Genomic DNA, 19,482 nt, shown 5'->3' with positions numbered 1-19,482 from the left:
ACAAACACTCTGTGAGGTGAGTGGGGCTGAGAGACTTCAGAGAAGCGTGACTGGCCCAAGGTCACCCAGCAGCTGCATGTGGAGGAGCGGAGAACTCTCCTGTGGTTTTCCAGCAACTAGAATTCAGAAGCAGGTGGGCTCTGGTGGTGTAGCACAGCCATCAAGCCAGTAGATGTTATCCTCCATGAATTTGTCTAGCCTTCTTTTAAACCCGTCCGGGTTGGTGGCCCCCGCTGCCTCTTGTGGGAGTGAGTTCCACAGACTGGGTGAATAAGTACTTTCTGTTATCTGTCCCGAGTCTTCCAACGCTCAGCTTGGCTGGATGTCCACGAGTTGTTCTGGCGTTACAAGAGAGAAAAACATTTCCCTATCTGCTTTCTCCATGCATAATTGTCAATGCTTCTTTTGTGCCACTGCATTTGCCCCTCCTTTTCTCTAAACAGAAAAGTCCAAAATGCCGCAACCTTTCCTCCAAGGGAAGTTGTTGCTCCATCCCCTGTATCAATTTCCCGAACCTTTTCCCAGCTCTACAATATCCTTTCCAGAAGACTTGGTTAAGTATTCTGCCTGTAAGTCATCTTGAGAGAGAGGCAGAGAATGGATAATGAGAAGGCCACGAATTCTTAACAGCCCCCTTGACAGACAGCAGCAGAAATAGTTTTCCACCTCCCTGCTGCCCAGCTTGTAGCTGAATAGCAGCCTTTCCCCAGAAGCTTACAGGTGAATTGCCTTTTTTTCAAAGCCGCCTGACAGCTACCTTTCTGCCAAGTCCTCAGCAGTGCTCTTGACAGGGCCATGTGAACAAATGTGTCAGATCTCCTTGCTTGCCTCTCCATACAGCCTGACAGTTCATAAGGGTAAAATGCCAGGTAGACCTGACATATTTGTTCAAATGTCACTGCCGAGCATAATGTTCAGAACAGAGGATGCTAGAAGCATGCAGGAGGGAGGGACAACAAGCTGGTCACAGCACGCAAAAGGAGCATGATGGAAAGGTGGCAGTTAAAGGGGAAAGAGAACACACTATTTGCCTTCCTCAGTCATAAAAGCAGAGGAAATATGTACACCATGCTTTTTTTAAAAAAAACAACCCGAGGAAGGGCCTCGTGGTGGCGAAAGCGAGCAAACACAAGTGCCGCATGGACTGGCATGGTAAAAATGCTAACTTCATTCTTCGTAATTGCAATCAAAATGTTGACTTCAAAATGTGGCCTTTTTTCTTTTCTTTTTTACCACCCAGAATCAACAGACATTGTTTGCAGGTAAAAATTTAATGCACAAATTAAATATACAGTACAGTGGTACCTCGTGGTTAAGTACTTAATTCGTTCCGGAGGTCCGTACTTAACCTGAAACTGTTCTTAACCTGAAGCACCACTTTAGCTAATGGGGCCTCCCGCTGCTGCCACGCCGCCGGAACATGATTTCTGTTCTCATCCTGAAGCAAAGTTCTTAACCTGAGGTACTATTTCTGGGTTAGCGGAGTCTGTAACCTGAAGTGTATGTAACCCGAGGTACCACTGTAGAGCAAAGCCTGTAAGGAATTGTAAAGGGGGCGGCAGAAGTATGCAACCTATTCAGTTATAGGGTTGCCATTTTCCATTTGCCTAGGGGGCCTTTGCCTTTAAAAGCTGCGTTAGGAGTAGCAGCAGGAGTCAGAGGCTAGCACCTCCACCAGCGCCCAAGTGTGCGCGCATGTGCGCCAGGCCCTCATCGCCAGGTGGGGCATGAGCTTCACCCTCCACTAGCCTGTCCCGCGCCCTGGAGGAGCAGGCCCTTGCGTGCTGGATCTCTGCCGGGAGGGCACCTGTTTTAGCCCCCCCCCCCAAGTGCGCCCAGGGCAACAGCCCACCTGATACCCCCACGCTGCATATGTTTGCAACAAGAGCGGGAAACCTGATTTTAAGAAATTGTATTCAATTGAAGTAATTCGGTTTGATTTGTAATAATTTGGAAAATTAATAAAAATAATTTGGAAAATATAGCATTTGATATAATATACTGTAGCGTGTGTATGTATATGTGTGTGTGTGTGTTATTGGTTTGTGGGAGTTGTTCTCATTTTTATGAGGTATTTTGAACCACCTTGAGATCTATGGATGAATTAGATTCCTACAAATTTAATTATTTATTTAATAATTAACAATAATTTAATTTATACTGTAACTCATGCTGAAGGCTATTCTCGAATGTTGGGTCTTACTCCCAAGTACTCCCTTACAGTGCAAACCTATACATATTTACTTGGAAGTAAACCCCACCGGGTCCAATGGAATTTACAGGGAAATACACCTGCAATCCTCTAGTTTCCCTCTCTGTAAAATGGGGGTTCTGTAGGCCTCCAGCACAGGGGTTTTGCTGCGAGGGAAATTCAATGGCAGTCCCAGAGATACTTTGCCGATCAAAGCAATAGCAACCCCGCAGCTTTCTCTATGCAAATAGTACGAGATGAATGAGACGGGAAGCTGCGTTGAGTAAATAACGATTAAATTACCCCTTTCGTATTTGCACCTCGATACTTCCCAACAGGACAAGGCAACTAGTCATCAGTGCTCGGGGGGTTCTTTGTGTGCCAAAAGCGAATATGAAATCTGCTCATTCATTTCTCACGAACAACTTCCTTGCACGGAATCGCTCTTCTCCAAGCCGTTTCTCAGCTTCGACTTTCGTCCCCACCCTCTTTGGCCCGGCTCCTTGCTTTATGGCGATGGCAATACAAAGAAGATTTAACGGGGGGGGGGGGAAGGTGGGTGGTTAGGTAGGGAGATAGCTTTCTGCTAAGCCAGCTCCTCCTATGTCAAGGTGACAGCGACAGCCCGTCGCTCGCTCCAATTCTCCGTTTCCCATTTCCCCCTCGCCAGCTCGAAGACAGAAACTAACATGCTTCACTCTCGTTTCCCCCGAAATCCGACCCGGGGCTGTTGCTCGGCAAGTTCAGATTGCCCAATCGCGGCGCAGGACGACGCGGCCCCCGTTCCCACGCCCAGTTTCCTCGCAGTGCTCGGTTCAAAAGCGCCTCTCGGGTTACCGCAGGGGTGTGTGTGTGTGTGCGCGTGCACGCGCGGGGGGGGGTTAGGAAGAAGAGGGGCGTGTGTGAGAGAGTGTGTTTGCACGTGTCTGCAGCGCCTCTTGCCGTGCAACAAACTTCGCCCTGCCTGGAACAAAGTGCCCCTTTTTTTTGCAACGCAAGCGGTCCCGGTTCTCCAGGGCGCTCCTGGTGTGCGTGAGAACGCGCGCGTGTGAACGCGCCTCGCTCGCTCGCTCCCTCGCTTCCTTCCCCCTCCCCACCCACAGAGTTTAGAATCCCAGCTATGCAAATAAGCGAAGCAGCCAGTCCCTCCCCCGTGCCCGCCCTTGATTGGGTGGGCTTGGCTGAAGGCGAGGCAGCAAAGCGAAGGGAAAGAGGAGGAGGCGGAGCCCGGCTTGGAATGCGAGCCCGGACTGACGGCGCGGCTGGGCGAGTCAGGGAGCGCTTTGCAAATAAAAGCAGGGGGGAGGGGAAGGGGAAGGAAGGCAGGCGAAGCTTCGCTTCGCATGCAAAGCTCCACCCTCCGATGGTGCAGCTGCCCGGCCGAGGGCTTTCCAGGAAGCGGTACTTAAAACGGCTCCAGAGGAACATGTGAGAAGCAGTCGCCGCTGGAATCCGAAGGGCGAGGAGGAGGAGGAGGAGAGGAGCTGCAAGGGGAATGGGCGCCGCTGGGTCACATGCGGGAAGGGGCCGAGCGAGCGCCGCTGCCCGAGCCTGAGGTGCGCCGCCGTCGGGGGCAGAGCGGGCTGAACGCGGGGAAGGAGAGACGCCGGGGCTCCTGCTCCTGCCGCCGCCTCCGCCTCCTCTTCTGCCGGCTTTCCCTTGCTCCGTCGACGCCGGACCAGCAACTGCCCTTTGGCTCGGGCTGGGCTGCTTCGCCTTGGGGTCGGTCGCCTTTGCTGCAGTCGGCCAGCGGAGAGGCGAAGCGAAGAACAGACTCCGGTAACTTCCTTCGAGGCTTTTGCTTCATTGCTTAAAAAATGAAAGAAGCTACTTGTCGAGGGGCGCTGAATTAAAGAGGATTTGGTGCTCCTTCGCGTGTTAATTTTTTTTTTTTTTTAAGGGGAAAAGTCCTTTCTTGCTGAGATGATTATTTTTTGTTTATGCGCATTTAACTTGGAAGCGAGCGCTCTTGTATTCAAGTGCGGCTGGGCTTCTGAACAAGGACCGGGTTGCAGAGCAAACGGGCGAGCAAGGTGAAAAGTGCTCTCCCCCCTTCAAAAAGAACCTCGCAAATTCCAAAATTAAGGACTGGGTTGCGATTGCTTGGCGCACCCACCCACCCCTTAAAAAAAAATAATAATCGGATACTGCGGGTCCTACTTCCAAGGAAAGAGTGGCTTTTGGATTGCAGCCTTGAAGGGCGATCCTAGACGTGTTTTTCCCCCGAAGTGGGAGTCCCTCGGACTTCCACGGGACGTGCTTCGGGGTTGGTGTGCATTGCAGTCCCCTGGGGGCTTCTCTGTTCGGGGAGGTGGAGTGAGTACATCGGGCTGGGGGAGGGGAGGACTTAAAGGGCCTGGCCGAAGCAGACGGAGGGGAGGGGGGGTCGATCCCAGCCGTAGAGTCAACTCTTCAAAAAACGGAAGAGCTGTCGACTACCCCTCCGGGCTTCCCGGCCAGTGAATGAAACCAAAGCGCCTTGCGCAGGAATTGGAGCGGAGCCTTCGGCTCATTGCAGGCTTGCCAAGAGTTTTTCCACGCTTTCAGTATTGTGCATTCATCAATCTGGAAGGGTCGCCCGCTGCTCTGCTGCCAGGATTAGGCCCTCTACCACTGCCACATCGCAGTATCCAGATCGCCCCTGTTGCACCATTCGGGGCAATTGTGTGCGGGGGTGACTAATCCGCGTTGAGTTTCTGTCCTCTGCAAACAATAGAGCTTCTCGGAAGGTGGTGCCCCTTTTATCGCTTGGGCAAAAGCCTCTCGATGACCTTCCTCGATCCTGGTGTTGCAAAGCAGCTAAGGGAAGGGAAGTGAGTGACCGTTGAGCTCAAGGAACTGGTGACAGTGTCTTTTCTGCACTTCCTTTTTTGCTGGAGTCATCCTTGGCTTTAAGCGCCACACGGACTGCCTGGCTGTGGGATTTGCACCGAAGGGGGATGGGGAGGCAGGCTAAACTGCAGTCCTAATCTGAATTCAGCAGGACCTACTTCTGAGTAGACAAATGGAGAAAGATTTAACTTGGCCGTAACTGGCTTGAGAACATTCTTGTAAGTCAGGACACATTTACCTGGCGCAGAGTAAGCATCTCATGAAAAAAATGCTGTTCAGCTGGGCAGAATTTCAAGTAAATAAAGGCTGGCTTGTTCCACGATGAAAACGGAAGAATAGGTAGACCTTCACCCAGATGTTTAGGGAAGTTTTTAATGTTTGATATATTATTGTGCTTTTAATATTTTGTTGGGGGCTGCTCAGAGTGGCTGGGGCGACCCAGTCAGTCCGAGGGGCGGCATATGCCTAATAAAATCATTATTATACAGTTTTATTAGATGTGTATAAAGCAAACCTTGGCTTCACGAGCAGTAAGAAGTCCCGATTCGGAATATTGCACCAGTTTAATAGATGTTCCTTTGAAGAAGCCTGAGTTTAAATCAAATAAACTGTTTTAAATATATATTCACATACTTTTCTGTATCCCCCAACCCTCTGTAAGGATCCTTTCTAGCAGTGTAGATATCCCAAACCGAGAGTTGTCTTAACCACATGGAAATGCGGCTCTTGATCTTCCAATTAAAATATTCCCAGGCGCTGGAGCATCGTGGCTTCTGTGTATGTGTGCCCAACCCCATACAAAAAAAAAACTTTTTTTCCCCTTTTGGAAGCTGCAGTGCCGGGGAAAGTCCTGCAGGTGGCAGGGCAGCTTGTCGGCTCCTTCGCTGCTTAGTCAGAAGCGGCTGGTGCGTGTGATTCAGGCGGGATGACTGGCTGTTTGTGGGAATGCGAAACTACCTCAGAGGCTCGGGAGAGGGAATGACGAGGCAGTTCCCAACCCGCAAGTGGGGCGGCGGCGCGCAGGGCGACCCGAGGGATGTGCGTTTCTCTTGAGGTCTCTCTTGAGGAATCCGCCCTTCTGGGGAGGAGCCGCTGCAAGGACAGTTTCGCATTCTCACATGCTCATCTTACTCATTCGGTTCCGAGCTGCACACGGAATCTGGTCAACTTCCACTGACTTGGGTTCCGGGAGGGGGAGAGATCACCCTGCGTTTCCCTGAGGGAGAGACTTTGTGTATGTATCTGTGGGCACGGGTTTGGGAAGTCAGCTGGCATAGGTGTGGGGTGTGGGTGTGTCATAGGAACCAACTCCTGGGGCAGAGGCCCGTTTGCCCCTGCCCCAATAAAATATTGGAGGCGGCCAGCCCCCAAAGTTCATGGGCATTGCCAATCAAATGGTGTTCTTGTGATCAATTATGCGGGGCAGAGCTTACCTGGGGACACCTCCCACCCAATATTTTATTCCCAGTTGGCACTCCTGGTGTGTGTGTGTGTGTGTGTGAATAGATAGCTAGCTAGACAGAGATAAGTCTGTCTGCATGGGTCTTTGGGAGACAGAAAGGAGCAGCCAGACTTGCATTTGTGTGAATAGGAAGGAGCCATAGTCTTGTGCCAGTAAAGGTGAAAAGGTAGATCCCACCCTGTTCCAAGGATGTATGTGAGGGAGGGCGAAACAAATGTTGGTGTTTTTAGATAATGGTGTTTACTTGGTTTCAGTCTTTGTATTTGCTAAGGACTGCTCACATGCTGTAAATGGGTGTGTTGTGTTTTTTGGGGTGTGTGGGAGATGTGATTTTTGTGTCAAACCTGAGCCCCGCTAGAAGGGAGAAGTTAACCTCTTTCTTTCTTTCTTTCTTTCCCACCCTCCTTCTGCCCTAGGCGCCTGTGTGACTCGGAAGGAGACCCTCAAAGCGATGGAAGCCGAACTGGGACCTCCCTGCGCAGTTCAGCCGGCCTGCTGCCAGGAGGTGCCGGGCTCCGCTCCTTCAGAGGCCTTTGCTATGCCGGCAAGGATCTCCGGAAAGATCCCGCCGGTCAGGCCTTGCTTCAAAAAGAAGGACGTGCAGAAGCTGCTGGACACAGGGGCACTGAGGGCTCTGCGGCCCATCATCACCACCTTGCTGGGGTCTGGCGCCCTGGATGCTTTCCTCCGGCGCAGAGGACAGAAGAGCAACCGTAGCAACTTGCATGAACCTGTCACGAAGAAGGTCTTGGGGATCGCGGCTCCCTGCGCTCAGCCGGACAGCAGCATGGCGGTGCTGGTGGCAGGGACTTCGGACGTTCAAGGGCAAATATCAGACGGGTCTCCTGACCAGGAGGCCCAGCCTGGGGAGCAGAGTTTCCCCTCCGTTACCTCTTCTGCAAGTGAGCCATTCCAGGACCACTCCTTGCATGCTGCCTCCAGCGATGCTGCTGCCTTTCTTTCCTGCCCTGACAAGATACTTGAAGGTTATCCTGTGGTGCTCCAGGACAACAACAGCAGCTTCATGGGTCAATGCCACTTGAATCCTGCGGATAAGTTTGGAGATGGGCTTTTCCAGGACAAAAGCGAGGAAGCGTCCCTCGACCTTGTGTTTGAACTCTTGAACCAGCTGCAATATCACACCCACCAGAAGGACGGGGTGGACATCTGCGTGGATTTTCTACAGGGGGTCTGCCTCCTCGGCAGCGATTGCCCCAGGCACCACACGGTCTTGCCCTACCACTGGCAGGTCAGGAGGACAGCCACACAAGTGTGGCAGAGTGTGACCACTGACTCCCAGGAGCAAATGGAAAGGCTCTACTGCAACCCGGACAACGACAAAGTCAAAATGAGATACCGGTGAGTGATAAGACGCCCTTCTTGCCTTAACTGTCCTTGTGTTAAACGTAAAGGAATCTTAGCCAAAATCTGGGGAACCCTTTTCTCGAAAGTGCATTCTTGCATATAGCCTCTATTACCTTGAATTATTGACCTACTAAAATTCCTTTGTCTGACTTTTAATTAGTAGCTTTTTAGGTGGCACGCCCTTAATCTCTTCAAAAGTATCCATGTAATCTCAGGTGAGCTGATAACTGAGCAGCCCAATTTAAACAGGCTTTCATTTAAAACAGGGCTGGGGGGCCATCTGTGTTTTGGGATCTCCAACTCTCAGCAGCCCCTACCCAGCATGACCAAAGTTCAAGAATGCTTGGAGTTGTAGGTCAAACGGCATAGCTGGGGGGGTTTTCATTGTGTCCAGCACCCAGCATTCATGGACCTCAATGGAAACTGGCCAGCTAGATTTGAGAGGGTGCTTCTAAACCACAGCATGTGGATGCACATCTGATGAAGGGTTATTGGCCTATGTGCTTGAACTGTAAGAAGGCTGAGTAGACAGCAGGAAATAGAAGAACAAGTAAGTGGTGTGTTTTTTCTGTGTTACAATCTTGCTAAAACTTAGGGGCAGTAGAAGTGTGCTTTTGCTGCATGTAAACAGCCATGGTGTTTGGACTTTAATCTTGGGTATTAACTAATCCAGAGTAACTACAGACTTTTGGTATCCACACTTGCCACAAGAGAAGTGGACTAAACTTAAGGCACTGGAAGAGTAGCCTACAGGGGAGGGGGAGAATCCACAACACATGGCTCTTGAGTGAATCCTGTCCCATATGAAGAAAAGGAGAGCCCGCTGGATCAGTCCAGTGGCCCATCCTAATCCCAGTATCCCACTTTCACAATGGCCAAACAGATGTCTATGAAAAGCCCCAAAGCAGGAGCTGAACCCAACAGCACTCTCTCTGACTTTGATACCTGAAAACTTGGTGGCGATAGAACCTAGTCACCGTCACTAGTAACCACTGAGAGTGTTATTCTTCATGAATTTCTTTAATCCTAATTCAAAATTCGCTTTTAAGACAGCCGGTGGCTCTTGTTGGGAGCAAATTCCATAGTTCATATGCTGTGTAAAAAGAAAAAAAGTACTTTGTCGGCTGTGCATCTTCCAACATTCAGCTTCATTGGGTTTTCCTGACTTCTAGTTTTGGGAGAAAAACTCAACCAGGCTGATTAAAGAGAGCTGGCCCATGTACATGTTTTTAAAGGAGTAGTGCATTTGTTCAAAGGATATATGGCTATTTTCAGACCCAGCCAAGTTGGTGATTGACACATACAGCTCCATGTAAATGAAGTACATCCTTGAGGAGAGCCAAGCGGGAGGAGGTCGCACCATATTTTCAAGGTGGTCACGTAACACCTGTAAAGCGGCCACGGACCCAAAAGATGTGTGTTTGGAAAACACCGCCACACCCCTAAGAGCACTCACTCCACCATTTGGGGTCTGGCTGGCACGGTTGTGTTTTGGAAACAGAATAATAAACATGGCTTGGATTTCTTCCCTTTTTTGTGCCACTTGCTGCTGCACACAGGATGGAAGAAAATGTCAGCGGAGCAGTTGTTCCTTTTATCTTGCACAGCTGAAAGAATTGTGGAATGTCCTCTTTTTAGCCAGCCTGCAAAGGCTGCCAGTGGAAGCCCTTGGAAGCTAAACTTTGGTTATGCCTTCTCTTTCTCCCTCTCTCCTCCCCTGCTGCCTTCCTGTCAAGGTAGCATTGCTGCATCTCTTCGATTACTGCACATGCCTGGGCTCTTGCGAAGGAATACACAGTGTTCCGGATTCAGTCTGTGTACCTGCATCGTTCCAAAGGAACTGTGCCAATTAGGGTGTTCTGGCACTTTTGAAATATGAACCAATTCCTTGTCACGCAAAGTAGTTGCAACTAGAGCAAATGGGTGGGGGTTGGGAGGGGTAAGGCAGGTTCTACAAGCATTCAGCCCTAGCCCTGGGCTCCTTGCCATTCAAAGTAGCTCCACTGCCGTGACTCGAGTGGACGCCCTGGTATCCTTTGTGACATCACAAGGCCTCCTGGGGCATCCTGCTGGAATTGCCTCATTGGCATCTGTAAAGAAACCACTGTTGCCCCAAGCAACTGGCTGAGTTGCTTGTGCTGTCAGGCTGGTCCTTCAGGCGCTGCCTGCAAATTCCAGACTCTGGCATGTGTGGCTGAACCGAGGCAGCAAGGGAACTCCTGCAGGACTTGTGCTAACAAGGGAGGGAAGCAGCAGTGGGTTTTAAGTTGCAAGCAGTGCAGAGTTTAGAGTTGGGAGGTGAGGTGAGGGGGGGGGGAGGCCTGTCTAATAGCAGGAACAGCTGGGTGGTTGAACAGTTGCCTGAGGATGTTGTGGAATTTCTCAATCTGGCATCAAGGAGAAGCTGGATGAACTTCTGTTGGGGATGGCTTGGGTCTGAGGAATCCATAATGTACATGTTGTAAATAATGAGCCTGATAATCTCTCCATCTCCCTTCAGACTGTGCAGTACTAAACCTGAATAAGTGGTTCAAGTAGCATTTTTGTTTGTGTGCCAAAAGCATTCTTCTTAATGCTTCAGAGCTGTTTGTGTTTCATTGTGGTTATCCAGAGTTTGGAACTTTTGCTTTGAAATCTGGGAGCAGGAGGAGTAGATCTAAAAACCTTCATTCTATTTTGTCACAACCTAGATAAAACGCTGCTCTTTCTTGCAAGTCAGCACCTGGTGCTAATCTTCCCTAGTCCCTTATCTGAACACAAGGGCTCGTTCTGCATCAAAGTGGAGTCACTTTGGATTTATTACTTTTCCAAGTTGTGTAAATTATTACTTTTGCTGTTGCTGAAATTGTAGCCGGGACATTGCTTCAACAGTTGCAGTTTCCCTGTGTGGAAAGACCTTCATGTAAAGATCATCATGAAAGCTACAGGCAGTGCCCAACATTAGTCATATTTCGAATGGACTCATTGAAATCAGACTGAAGTTCATTGATTGCGGCTTCCCACCCATCCATTCTTTCATTGATCGACACCCACAGAGATCTGCTTCCAAAGAAAACTTGTGCCTGTGATGTTTTATATTCACAAGTTGCAAGTCAGCATCAAGGCCATGTGTGAGGTACTGTAGAAACACCCACATGATTTTACACTTAACTGTGGCAACTTCCTAATTAGTTTCTTTCCAGCCCAACATTTATCATCATTTGCAGGGAAGACAAAATGTCACAGAAGTTCCCTTGTAAGAAGATTTCATCATACCAATAAATATTGTATTCTTCTCAATTTCCTATGTGCAAGATGGCAAAGCTGCCATCTTACACTAGGACTTCAGTGACTGTTTCTGCTGCTATGCTTTCTTTCAGGAAAAATCCCATTTCCCACATACTCCTTGCGTTTGTAATATTCATTGTTATAAGGGAATTTTTTAAACATAATTCAGACTTGGTGTTCAAGACTGCCTTTAACAGGCGTAGGCAAACTCGGCCCTCCAGGTGTTTTGGGACTACAACTCCCATCATCCCTGATCACTGGTCCATTTAGCGAGGGATGATGGGAGTTGTAGTCCCAAAATGTCTGGAGGGCCAAGTTTGCCTATGCCTGGCCTTTAACCTCTTTTACAGGGTTGTATGGTTTCCTGAGGTGAGGCAAGAGAACTTCAGCTCCTGAGGTGATTCTTTGGTATCTAGATCAAGGGTTGGAAACTTCTGTTTATTTTTATATTAAAGTTGTATACCCACATATCCCAGGGCGGTTCACCACATAAAACTACAACACAAACAACTTTTGGCCTTTGGCTCCACCAGACTTTCCTGTTTGGAGCAAGTCATAGTCACCCATCCTACACCTGATGTCATACAGGTAATGTGTGGGGAGCATGATTGAAGGGATGGGCAGCAAGATTTGGCTTTAAAAGGATGCTAGCTAATGCAAGCCTGACCCAAGTGAGGCCCGTTATGCACAATGGCTCACTAGTCATTAAATCAAAACCTGAAAGGAGAGAACTATCAGCACTTAAGGGGGAAAACCAAATACTGTAATAAAAAACCACACCCTGGGCGATGAATCAGAATGGTTTTCTGTTTCTCCAGAAGGTAGTAGGATGTGAACCAGTCAGTTCAAATGAAAAAAGGATGTAGGCTAAACATTAGGAGGAACAGTAGAGTAGACAGCTCTTTGGTTTGAGGTTGTTTAAGCAAAGCCTGGATGGGCCACCTGTTGCAGATGTTGTTTCAGAATGCCCTTATTAGCAGAGGCTTAGGCTGGGCTACTTCTGAGATCCTTTGTGAACTCTGGATGTTTGATCAGTCCAGGCAGCCCGGCTACTTCTGACTTAAAATGACTTGGGGAATCTTGTAACTTTCAGAGGCCCCTGCAAGTCTTTGCTCTGTGGTCAATGCAACTTGGCTTTCCCCTTTCCTCCTCAGATGTTGTGTCTCCTGGCAACTGGGTGCAGATAGTGGCCTGTTGCACCTGGCCACCTTGAGCGCCTGAGTTTGTTTTGCCAGAGCCTCCTGGTTCACATGGTTACCACCCCTGTTGGGCTAAAGCTATTAATCTCTCTTGGTCAGCCGGGCTTTAGAAGCTGAGCAATAAAGCTTGCATGCAACAAGGAAATGTCTGTTTCAGCAGTTCCAGGAGAGGACAAGCTGCAGCCAGTCTCGGATAGTAACCAGCAGGGGGGTTCTTTTTTTTTAAATATATCCCTTCCTTTGTTTTGAATACAGCTTACATGGCACAGTGACCCATCATTATGCTCTGTGTCCATAATATTGTCATTGTTTTGTGCTCCTAAGTAAGTTCGTAGGTCCTAAGCCATTGGCTCCCCTGGGGACTAAAGTACTTCTCTGTGGCTTGCAAATGGCTTCTTTTTCAATAAGTATTGCCCCCTGCTTGTTCTAAAATGCGCATTTATTTATAGAGTGTTTGCGCCCTGCCCTTCAGCCAAAAAGGGCTCCCTTGAATGGCTTGTGTACAGTCAGTTAAAAAAGTCCTTGCCTGCTGGCTTACACTCTGGAAAACACGACACACAAGGTAAAAGGGACAGGGAGGGAAGAGGGGGGGGGGGGAGCAAACCCAGGCACTAGTTCTTAAATAGTAGTTCTTACAATGACTAGCTGGCATAGAAACAGTTCAGGATAGATTGTGTGATACCTGCGCCCCCCTCCCCATTAATTTCAGGATTCCATCCATGTTTTTTTGCTGTCTACCATGGGGTAAAGATGGAATACTGCCATATGAGCTCACTGTGATGGAATGCAGGCATGTGTGCCCCTATTGTTGCTTAACACCTCGTTCATTTCCATGGGGCTCTTACAAAAGAAGTTCCTGTTTTGATAAATAGGTATGGTTAAGGGGACCCCTGACTATTAGGTCCAGTTGTGACTGACTCTGGGGTTGCAGCGCTCAACTCGCTTTATTGGCCAAGGGAGCCGGCGTACAGCTTCTGGGTCATGTGGCCAGCATGACTAAGCCGCTTCTGGCGAACCAGATAAGCGCACAGAAAAGCTATTTATCTTCCCGCTGGAGTGGTACCTATTTATCTACTTGCACTTTGGCGTGCTTTTGAACTGCTAGGTTGGCAGGAGCAGGGACCGAGCAACAGGAGCTCACCCGTTGCAGGGATTCGAACCGCTGACCTTCTGATCGGCAAGCACTCTTATTACCCTGCTGCAGCATATTAACAGAAATGCCTTCCCTTGTTGGCTTTTGACCAGATGTGTTCTGACATTCTTTCATTTGTATCTCTGTATCTCATTGCCAACCTCCAGGATAAGAAACTTCAGGCTGTAATCCACTTACCTGGAAGTAAGACCCTGCAAACAAAGTGGGGCTTGCTTTTGTGTAAAACCCTTACAGTTTGCACTGTAATGGGGTTCTAAAACACTCACCATATTGAAGGACCTGAGGAAAATACCTAGGGTAGATACTGTTCTTCCAATGCAGAGTGCCATTGTTCTATTTCTTCTTCCTATCTTTTCTTATAATTTTAGTTTTTAGAATTTCAGAGTTAATTTTGGGGGGCCAGCACTTGGCTGTAGTGCTGTTTGGTCCCCATGCTCATCTCAAGACAGATAACAAACATGCAGCAGAATGAGATTTCCTGAGTTGGTAGGACAGAAAGCACTCGCCTGCAGGTAGAAAGCTAGCACATAGTGAACCATCCTGTCCTTGCAGCACTAATTCTCTGCTTAGTGGGACTTCTCATATTCTTATACAGAGGAACATTTTTTTAAAATGCACTTGGAGTGATATAGTCCATTTTCTACAACCTTAAGATTTTTTTCACCTGTAGGTCCACTTCCCTGTGAAACACTTACTGGTTTCGTTTTCCTGCACTGGAAGAAGTTCAGACAGGTTTTGTTTTATTCCACTCTGCCAATCAGCTTTTCCAAACTGAATTCATTGCTGTTCTAGCAGCATAAGGTACATATAACTACTGTTGAGGTGATGAATTTGAGGTGTCCTCAAAACCTCCATGAAAATAAGTGGGTAATAATATTGCCCAACATTATCAAGTTCATGCACTAGGAATCTCTCCAACACAGCTCACATTCTAAGTGGGAGAAAGTGGTTCTTAAAACTGTAGCTTCTTGTTTTAAGTCTGCATGTTTTTCCGCTCCAAACGCACTTCCTGGAGATGGGAGTTTGGCTTTGCTTTTGAAAGTTACAACTGAGTGATCTGCACAGCTGTCGAAATGAAGGAGAATAACCCCTTATGAATAAGAACAGATGAATTTTGTGATGTTTTCTCTATCCGCTCAGCTGTTTACTTTTGCTGGGTGTGTGTATGGAGAGGGGGAGAAGCAGAATATCTAAACAAGAAAGAGGTGAATGACTGCTGATTTCTGGTGTGCTGAGTTCCAGCGAATTCTTGGTATCCTCCCCACCACCCCTTTCAAAGCCTGTATTTACATATGAAGCAAGTCTATTGGCTTTTTATCTTGTGTGGATCTGGGAAAGCTGTAGAAGAGGAGTTTCAGGGGAATTGTCAGCAGACTCCTGTTTACTCCTGTTACTATGCAGATAAGATTGTGGGGGGAAGCAGCTGTCACCTGGCTCCAGGTCTAGGTCATCTTGTTCCTTCCGTGCCATTCTCACAGGAAACTGCACATAGGTAAACCCAATAGCAGCAGCCAATCAGGCTTATTAACCCTTGATTAATAGTACTCCGAAGCAGTCTCTGCAGTTTATGATAATTGCTTTCCCCCCATAGCCCCGCTTGCTGCAGAACCATCATAGCCCCTTCCCACATGCGCTTCTCATCCAGGGCAGGTGTCTCCTTGCTGCTGTTGTTGTTGAAGCTTAGCTGTGGAGAAAAGTGCTTGGAAAATAAGCGAGAGGTAGGGAGGAACATTTCTGTGCTCCTCAACCTTTTGTGGGTAAAATGGGACTTTCTGCTCACTCCCTTTCTATGCAATCGGGGTGGTTTTCCATTGTGTTTGTTTAAAGCACCTAAAGACTGTCATTCAGCGAGTTCAGTGCAGAAGCAGGCAGTAGTTATGTTCAGATGCTTAAAAAAACCCCATACTTTCCATTATTGCAAGACACTGTGCTTGTGGTAAATGCTTTCCTAGTGTTATTTATTAAATTTGTATACCACCCTATACCCGCAGGTCTCGGTACAGATGGCCTTTAATTAAAGGTGAGAAAAATCAGGCAAGTATTTGCAAAGGTATTTGTGCTAAGAGTTCTCGTCAGCCTCTCTGCTACTTCTGTCCCGGCTCCAGTAGCCTTTGGGTGGAAAGGTCAAATGCATGGCACACCTGTGGACCAAGAATATACAGATTCTGTGCCAGTTGCATTGAGGTTTCTGGAACTTGAGAAGGTTAAGAGGGGTGACTGTGGAGAGCAGGCAAGGAGGAGGAAACTGAAAGAGTGCTCTGTAAGGCAGAGGAGTGCAGCCTTTTGATCCCCCAAAGAGCCAAGCCAGAGGTTCACACTGGCCATGGGTGAAAAGGAATGGCGCTTCTGCCTTTGCCAGAATGGCCAGCTGTGCAAGTAGTCTGTCACCACTCCTCTTTCCCCTTAGGCTCTGGCTGGGTGGGAAAGATTATGAGCCAGTTATTTTGTATGGGGCGAGGGAACATCCACAAACACTTCTCCATCCTTGTGAGGACAGGAGGCTTTCCTAGTAGCCACACATCTTGTACCATAAAGCAGAAAGGCCTAAGTGCGTGGAAGGAATGCGGTCCCTTAGCCCTGTTGCAGAATCCACACTCAAACCTGAACATAGGAAAGATTTTATTGAGAATAAGAAACCAAAGGGGAAAGATGGAACTGTACTTTTAAGACAGGGATGGCCCTCCAGATGTTTTTATGGGTCCAACAACAACTCCCATAAGTGCCAAACAGTGTTGGGTTTGCAGTTCAACCATGTATGGAGTGCAGCCCACTGGCTACCCCTGTTTTAGGAAGCTGAGTGAGTGTTGAAAGATCTAGCTAACCTATGGAAGAATCATTGTGAGAGTTCACTCCCCATCCAGCCTAGGTAGGATCAGCTTGCTCAGGTTGTAGACTCAGCACTTAGCATTTGTCAACGGTCAAAGGTAAGGGACACAGCAATAAAGGCATCTGTATTTATGGTGTTTGCAGCCAGGTGGCTTTGACTGACAGGTTGGGTGCCTGGCACAGCTCAAGGGCTTGGCTGTGCATATGTGGGAAAGATAGACTAAGACACGGTTTGAGAAGTTAAGAGATAAGCGGCCAGCATGTTTATTAACACAGAAGTTTCCAGCTTTGGCAATAGACATAATCTTAAAGGGGGCCTTCGGACAGTTTGTGCAAAAGTAGTGGAAGGTTGTGGAATGCGGAAAGGCTGGATAATTTGTATGTCTTAAATGTGATCCCCAAGCAGGATAAATCCATGTCACCTGGGAGAGTTGGGAGCCTAGGGAAGGCTTCTCTTGCCTTCCGTATGAGGTTCTATAGTGGATCCTGCATCACACAAAAAGTGCATCCTTACTGGTGATGTCTGTGAAGCTCAGCCTAAATCTGGGCATGAGCTGGTAATGTGAGGAACCAGCTCCATCTTTATTCTGATACAAGTGTGTTCCTGCCATTATGAATTCCTTGGGCAGATGAATAGTTTGTATATTTCTTTCAGCTTGACTAACCAGCCTGCTGGATAATGATTAGAAATAAAACATTTTATTATTGGATTGGAGACTACTTGAAAAGTGACTTTATATTATAGAGAGGCTATAAAACCAAAGTTGTCAGTGTTTGCCAGATTTGGATTTGAATGAATGAAATGTATTAACACCTTCCTGTTCCTTTTGTGTTTCTGATTTTGGGAATCCTTGATTTCTTTTTTTTTTAAAGATACTCACTTTTTAGGCACTCTCTTCATTTTGAAGAACACAAGTTGGGTTTGGGAAGCCAGAAACTTTGGGAAACTGCCTTTTCAGTACCCTGTGATCAGGACTGTGCACTGTGGCTTAAATAAAATCTTATGCCAAGAAAATATGGATTCTGCGTCCTATATAAATAATGTACATTTCCACAAATGGAAAGCCTTCTCCTTTTTCAAAGGCAGCAAACAATTCTGTGATCTTTGAGCAGAAACAAGGTCTTGGCCATTTGAAATCTTCCTGAGCTCTCCCCTGGCTATGAAGCCATTGTCAGGTACTGCCCAGTTTCTCAGGTTTACCTGTGAAAATGCATACACCATGAAGACTAAAAATGTGCATTTAAAAAAATATAAAATTAGAGTCCTGTGCCCAGTATCATATTCTGCTTTTCTGTGGCTTTGTGTAAACTATCAGAAAACATGCTACTCTGCCCAATGAAGCATTCTTTTCTGAAAATCGCTGCATGGCCATGAAAAACCAACTTCCTTTCAGTTAGGCCCAACTCTCTTGCTTTTTGGAATGATGAATATTGACGACAACCTATTATAGTAAAGAAGAGTTTTGACTTTGCTGTTATGCAAGGAACTCCGTTTTGTGCGCTCTGGTTGCAAAACCTAGTTTTCCACTGGCCCGCTCCTGCTGGAGTGGGAACTTTTATAGAAATTTCCTTTGCTAGCGCATTATTTTGACAGATAACGTTGGCAACAAAACATGCATGTTACCTCACACAGAGAGGTGCCAGTGCCCTGCCTAGTGTTTGCCAGTGCCCTGGAAGCTAAAACTGACTCTAGCCCGTTCTTCCTCCTCTCCTGATCCCGTGTTGCGCGAGATGCTCACAGCCAGGAGTTGCACTGGCGGTGGGGACTTCTTTGACTTGTATTTTTGCCGCATATAAATAGTTACTGTTGCTAGGCGAAAAGGGGAACAAAGGGCTTTGTGAACCAGTTTCCAAGAGTGATTAAGCAAAACTTCACACTGTGTGTTGTGCATGGGGTGTTTTCTCCCCCCTTCCCTCAGAACTGCGGTCTGTTTACTCCAGGCACACACCGCTTGACCCAATGCTGATGAATCAATGCAGAGTCACCAAAGTAAGGGAACAGTTGTTGGACTGTAGCTGATGAGACATGATGCCCTTTTCGTCCCACGTCAGGAGCATTCTGACCGGGAGATGGCAGCTAAACATTCTGTGCTCCCAAGAGAGCCATGTGACGGTGGCCTGACTTTGTCTCACTGACTTGGCAAGGCCTTTAATGAGTTCAAACTTTAATGAAAGTTCAAACACGTTTTCTCCTTGTCTGTCTCTGCCGCCACCCAGAATTTGCAGATTAGGAGTCATCTTGGTCACATTCATGCCACATATTTTAAGCACTGTGATACCACTTCAAGCAGCCCATGACTCCCCCCCCCCCCAAAGAATTCTGGGAGCTGTAGGGACTCCCTCTTCACCTCACAGTGGGACAGTTCTTCTTTCCCAGGGAACTCTGGGAAAGATAGCTCTGCTAAGTGGAATAGGAGTCTCTGAACAACTCTCCGCACCCATTGCAAGCTGCAGCTCCCAGAATCCTTTGGGATAAGTCGTTGCTGTTTAAAGTGGAACCATAGTGCTTTAAAGGTATGGCGTGAACGTGGCCCTTCATTGCACCTTACTTAATGGGAGTTTCTTTATATGGAAGGTCAGATAGATCCGGTCTTGTTTCAGGCGGTGTGTGGTTGTCAGAGCCCAGGTCACAAAATGCGGTTGAATAAATGAATGGCGCAAGCAGACATACATGGCTAAAAGAACTTGGATGCCCGTCCAAGCCAGTGTGGTGTAGTGGTTAAGAGCGGTAGTCTCGTAATCTGGGTAACCGGGTTCGCGTCTCCGCTCCTCCACATGCAGCTGCTGGGTGACCTTGGGCCAGTCACACTTCTCTGAAGTCTCTCAGCCCCACTCACCTCACAGAGTGTTTGTTGTGGGGGAGGAAGGGAAAGGAGAATGTTAGCCGCTTTGAGACTCCTGAAGGGGAGTGAAAGGCAGGATATCAAATCCAAACTCTTCTTCTTCTTCCTCCATAAATCGGTTTATATTTTTATGACTCCTATGGCATTGAGCTCTTACAATGCTGCCAAAAAAAATTCCTTTTTTCCCTCCTTTCTGAAATCATTCTTCCCTCTCAGAAGCTGCTGATTTTTTCTCCATTAATTTTGATGTTGGGTGGTGAGCATTTTTCATTTTAAACTGTATAATAAATGGCGATGAGTGCAAACTCTACATGCCATAATTTCCTGGGGGAAAAGGGATTGGT

General features: G+C 47.7%; 1 protein-coding gene across 3 annotated transcripts in view; it reads left to right on the top strand.

Moving 5' to 3' along the window:
* Window positions 1–3,409: 3,409 nt before the first annotated feature.
* Window positions 3,410–19,482, top strand: part of TIPARP (TCDD inducible poly(ADP-ribose) polymerase) — a 29,349-nt gene continuing 13,276 nt past the window's right edge. Inside the window, exons 1-2 of one of the 3 annotated variants that reach the window (XM_083442719.1) lie at window positions 3,410–3,970; window positions 6,902–7,844. In XM_083442719.1, the coding sequence (XP_083298845.1) occupies window positions 3,706–3,970; window positions 6,902–7,844 (1,208 nt within the window). In that variant the 5' untranslated portion in view covers window positions 3,410–3,705. Of the gene's footprint in view, window positions 4,225–6,038; window positions 6,258–6,901; window positions 7,845–19,482 lie in introns of those variants that run through there. The other 2 variants (XM_083442721.1, XM_083442720.1) reach the window with 2 other exon arrangements.

Source organism: Podarcis tiliguerta (assembly GCF_965153285.1).
Source record: "Podarcis tiliguerta genome assembly, chromosome: 5".
In the NCBI taxonomy this organism is placed as follows: domain Eukaryota; kingdom Metazoa; phylum Chordata; class Lepidosauria; order Squamata; family Lacertidae; genus Podarcis; species Podarcis tiliguerta.
This window is presented reverse-complemented; position numbering and strand designations above follow the sequence as displayed.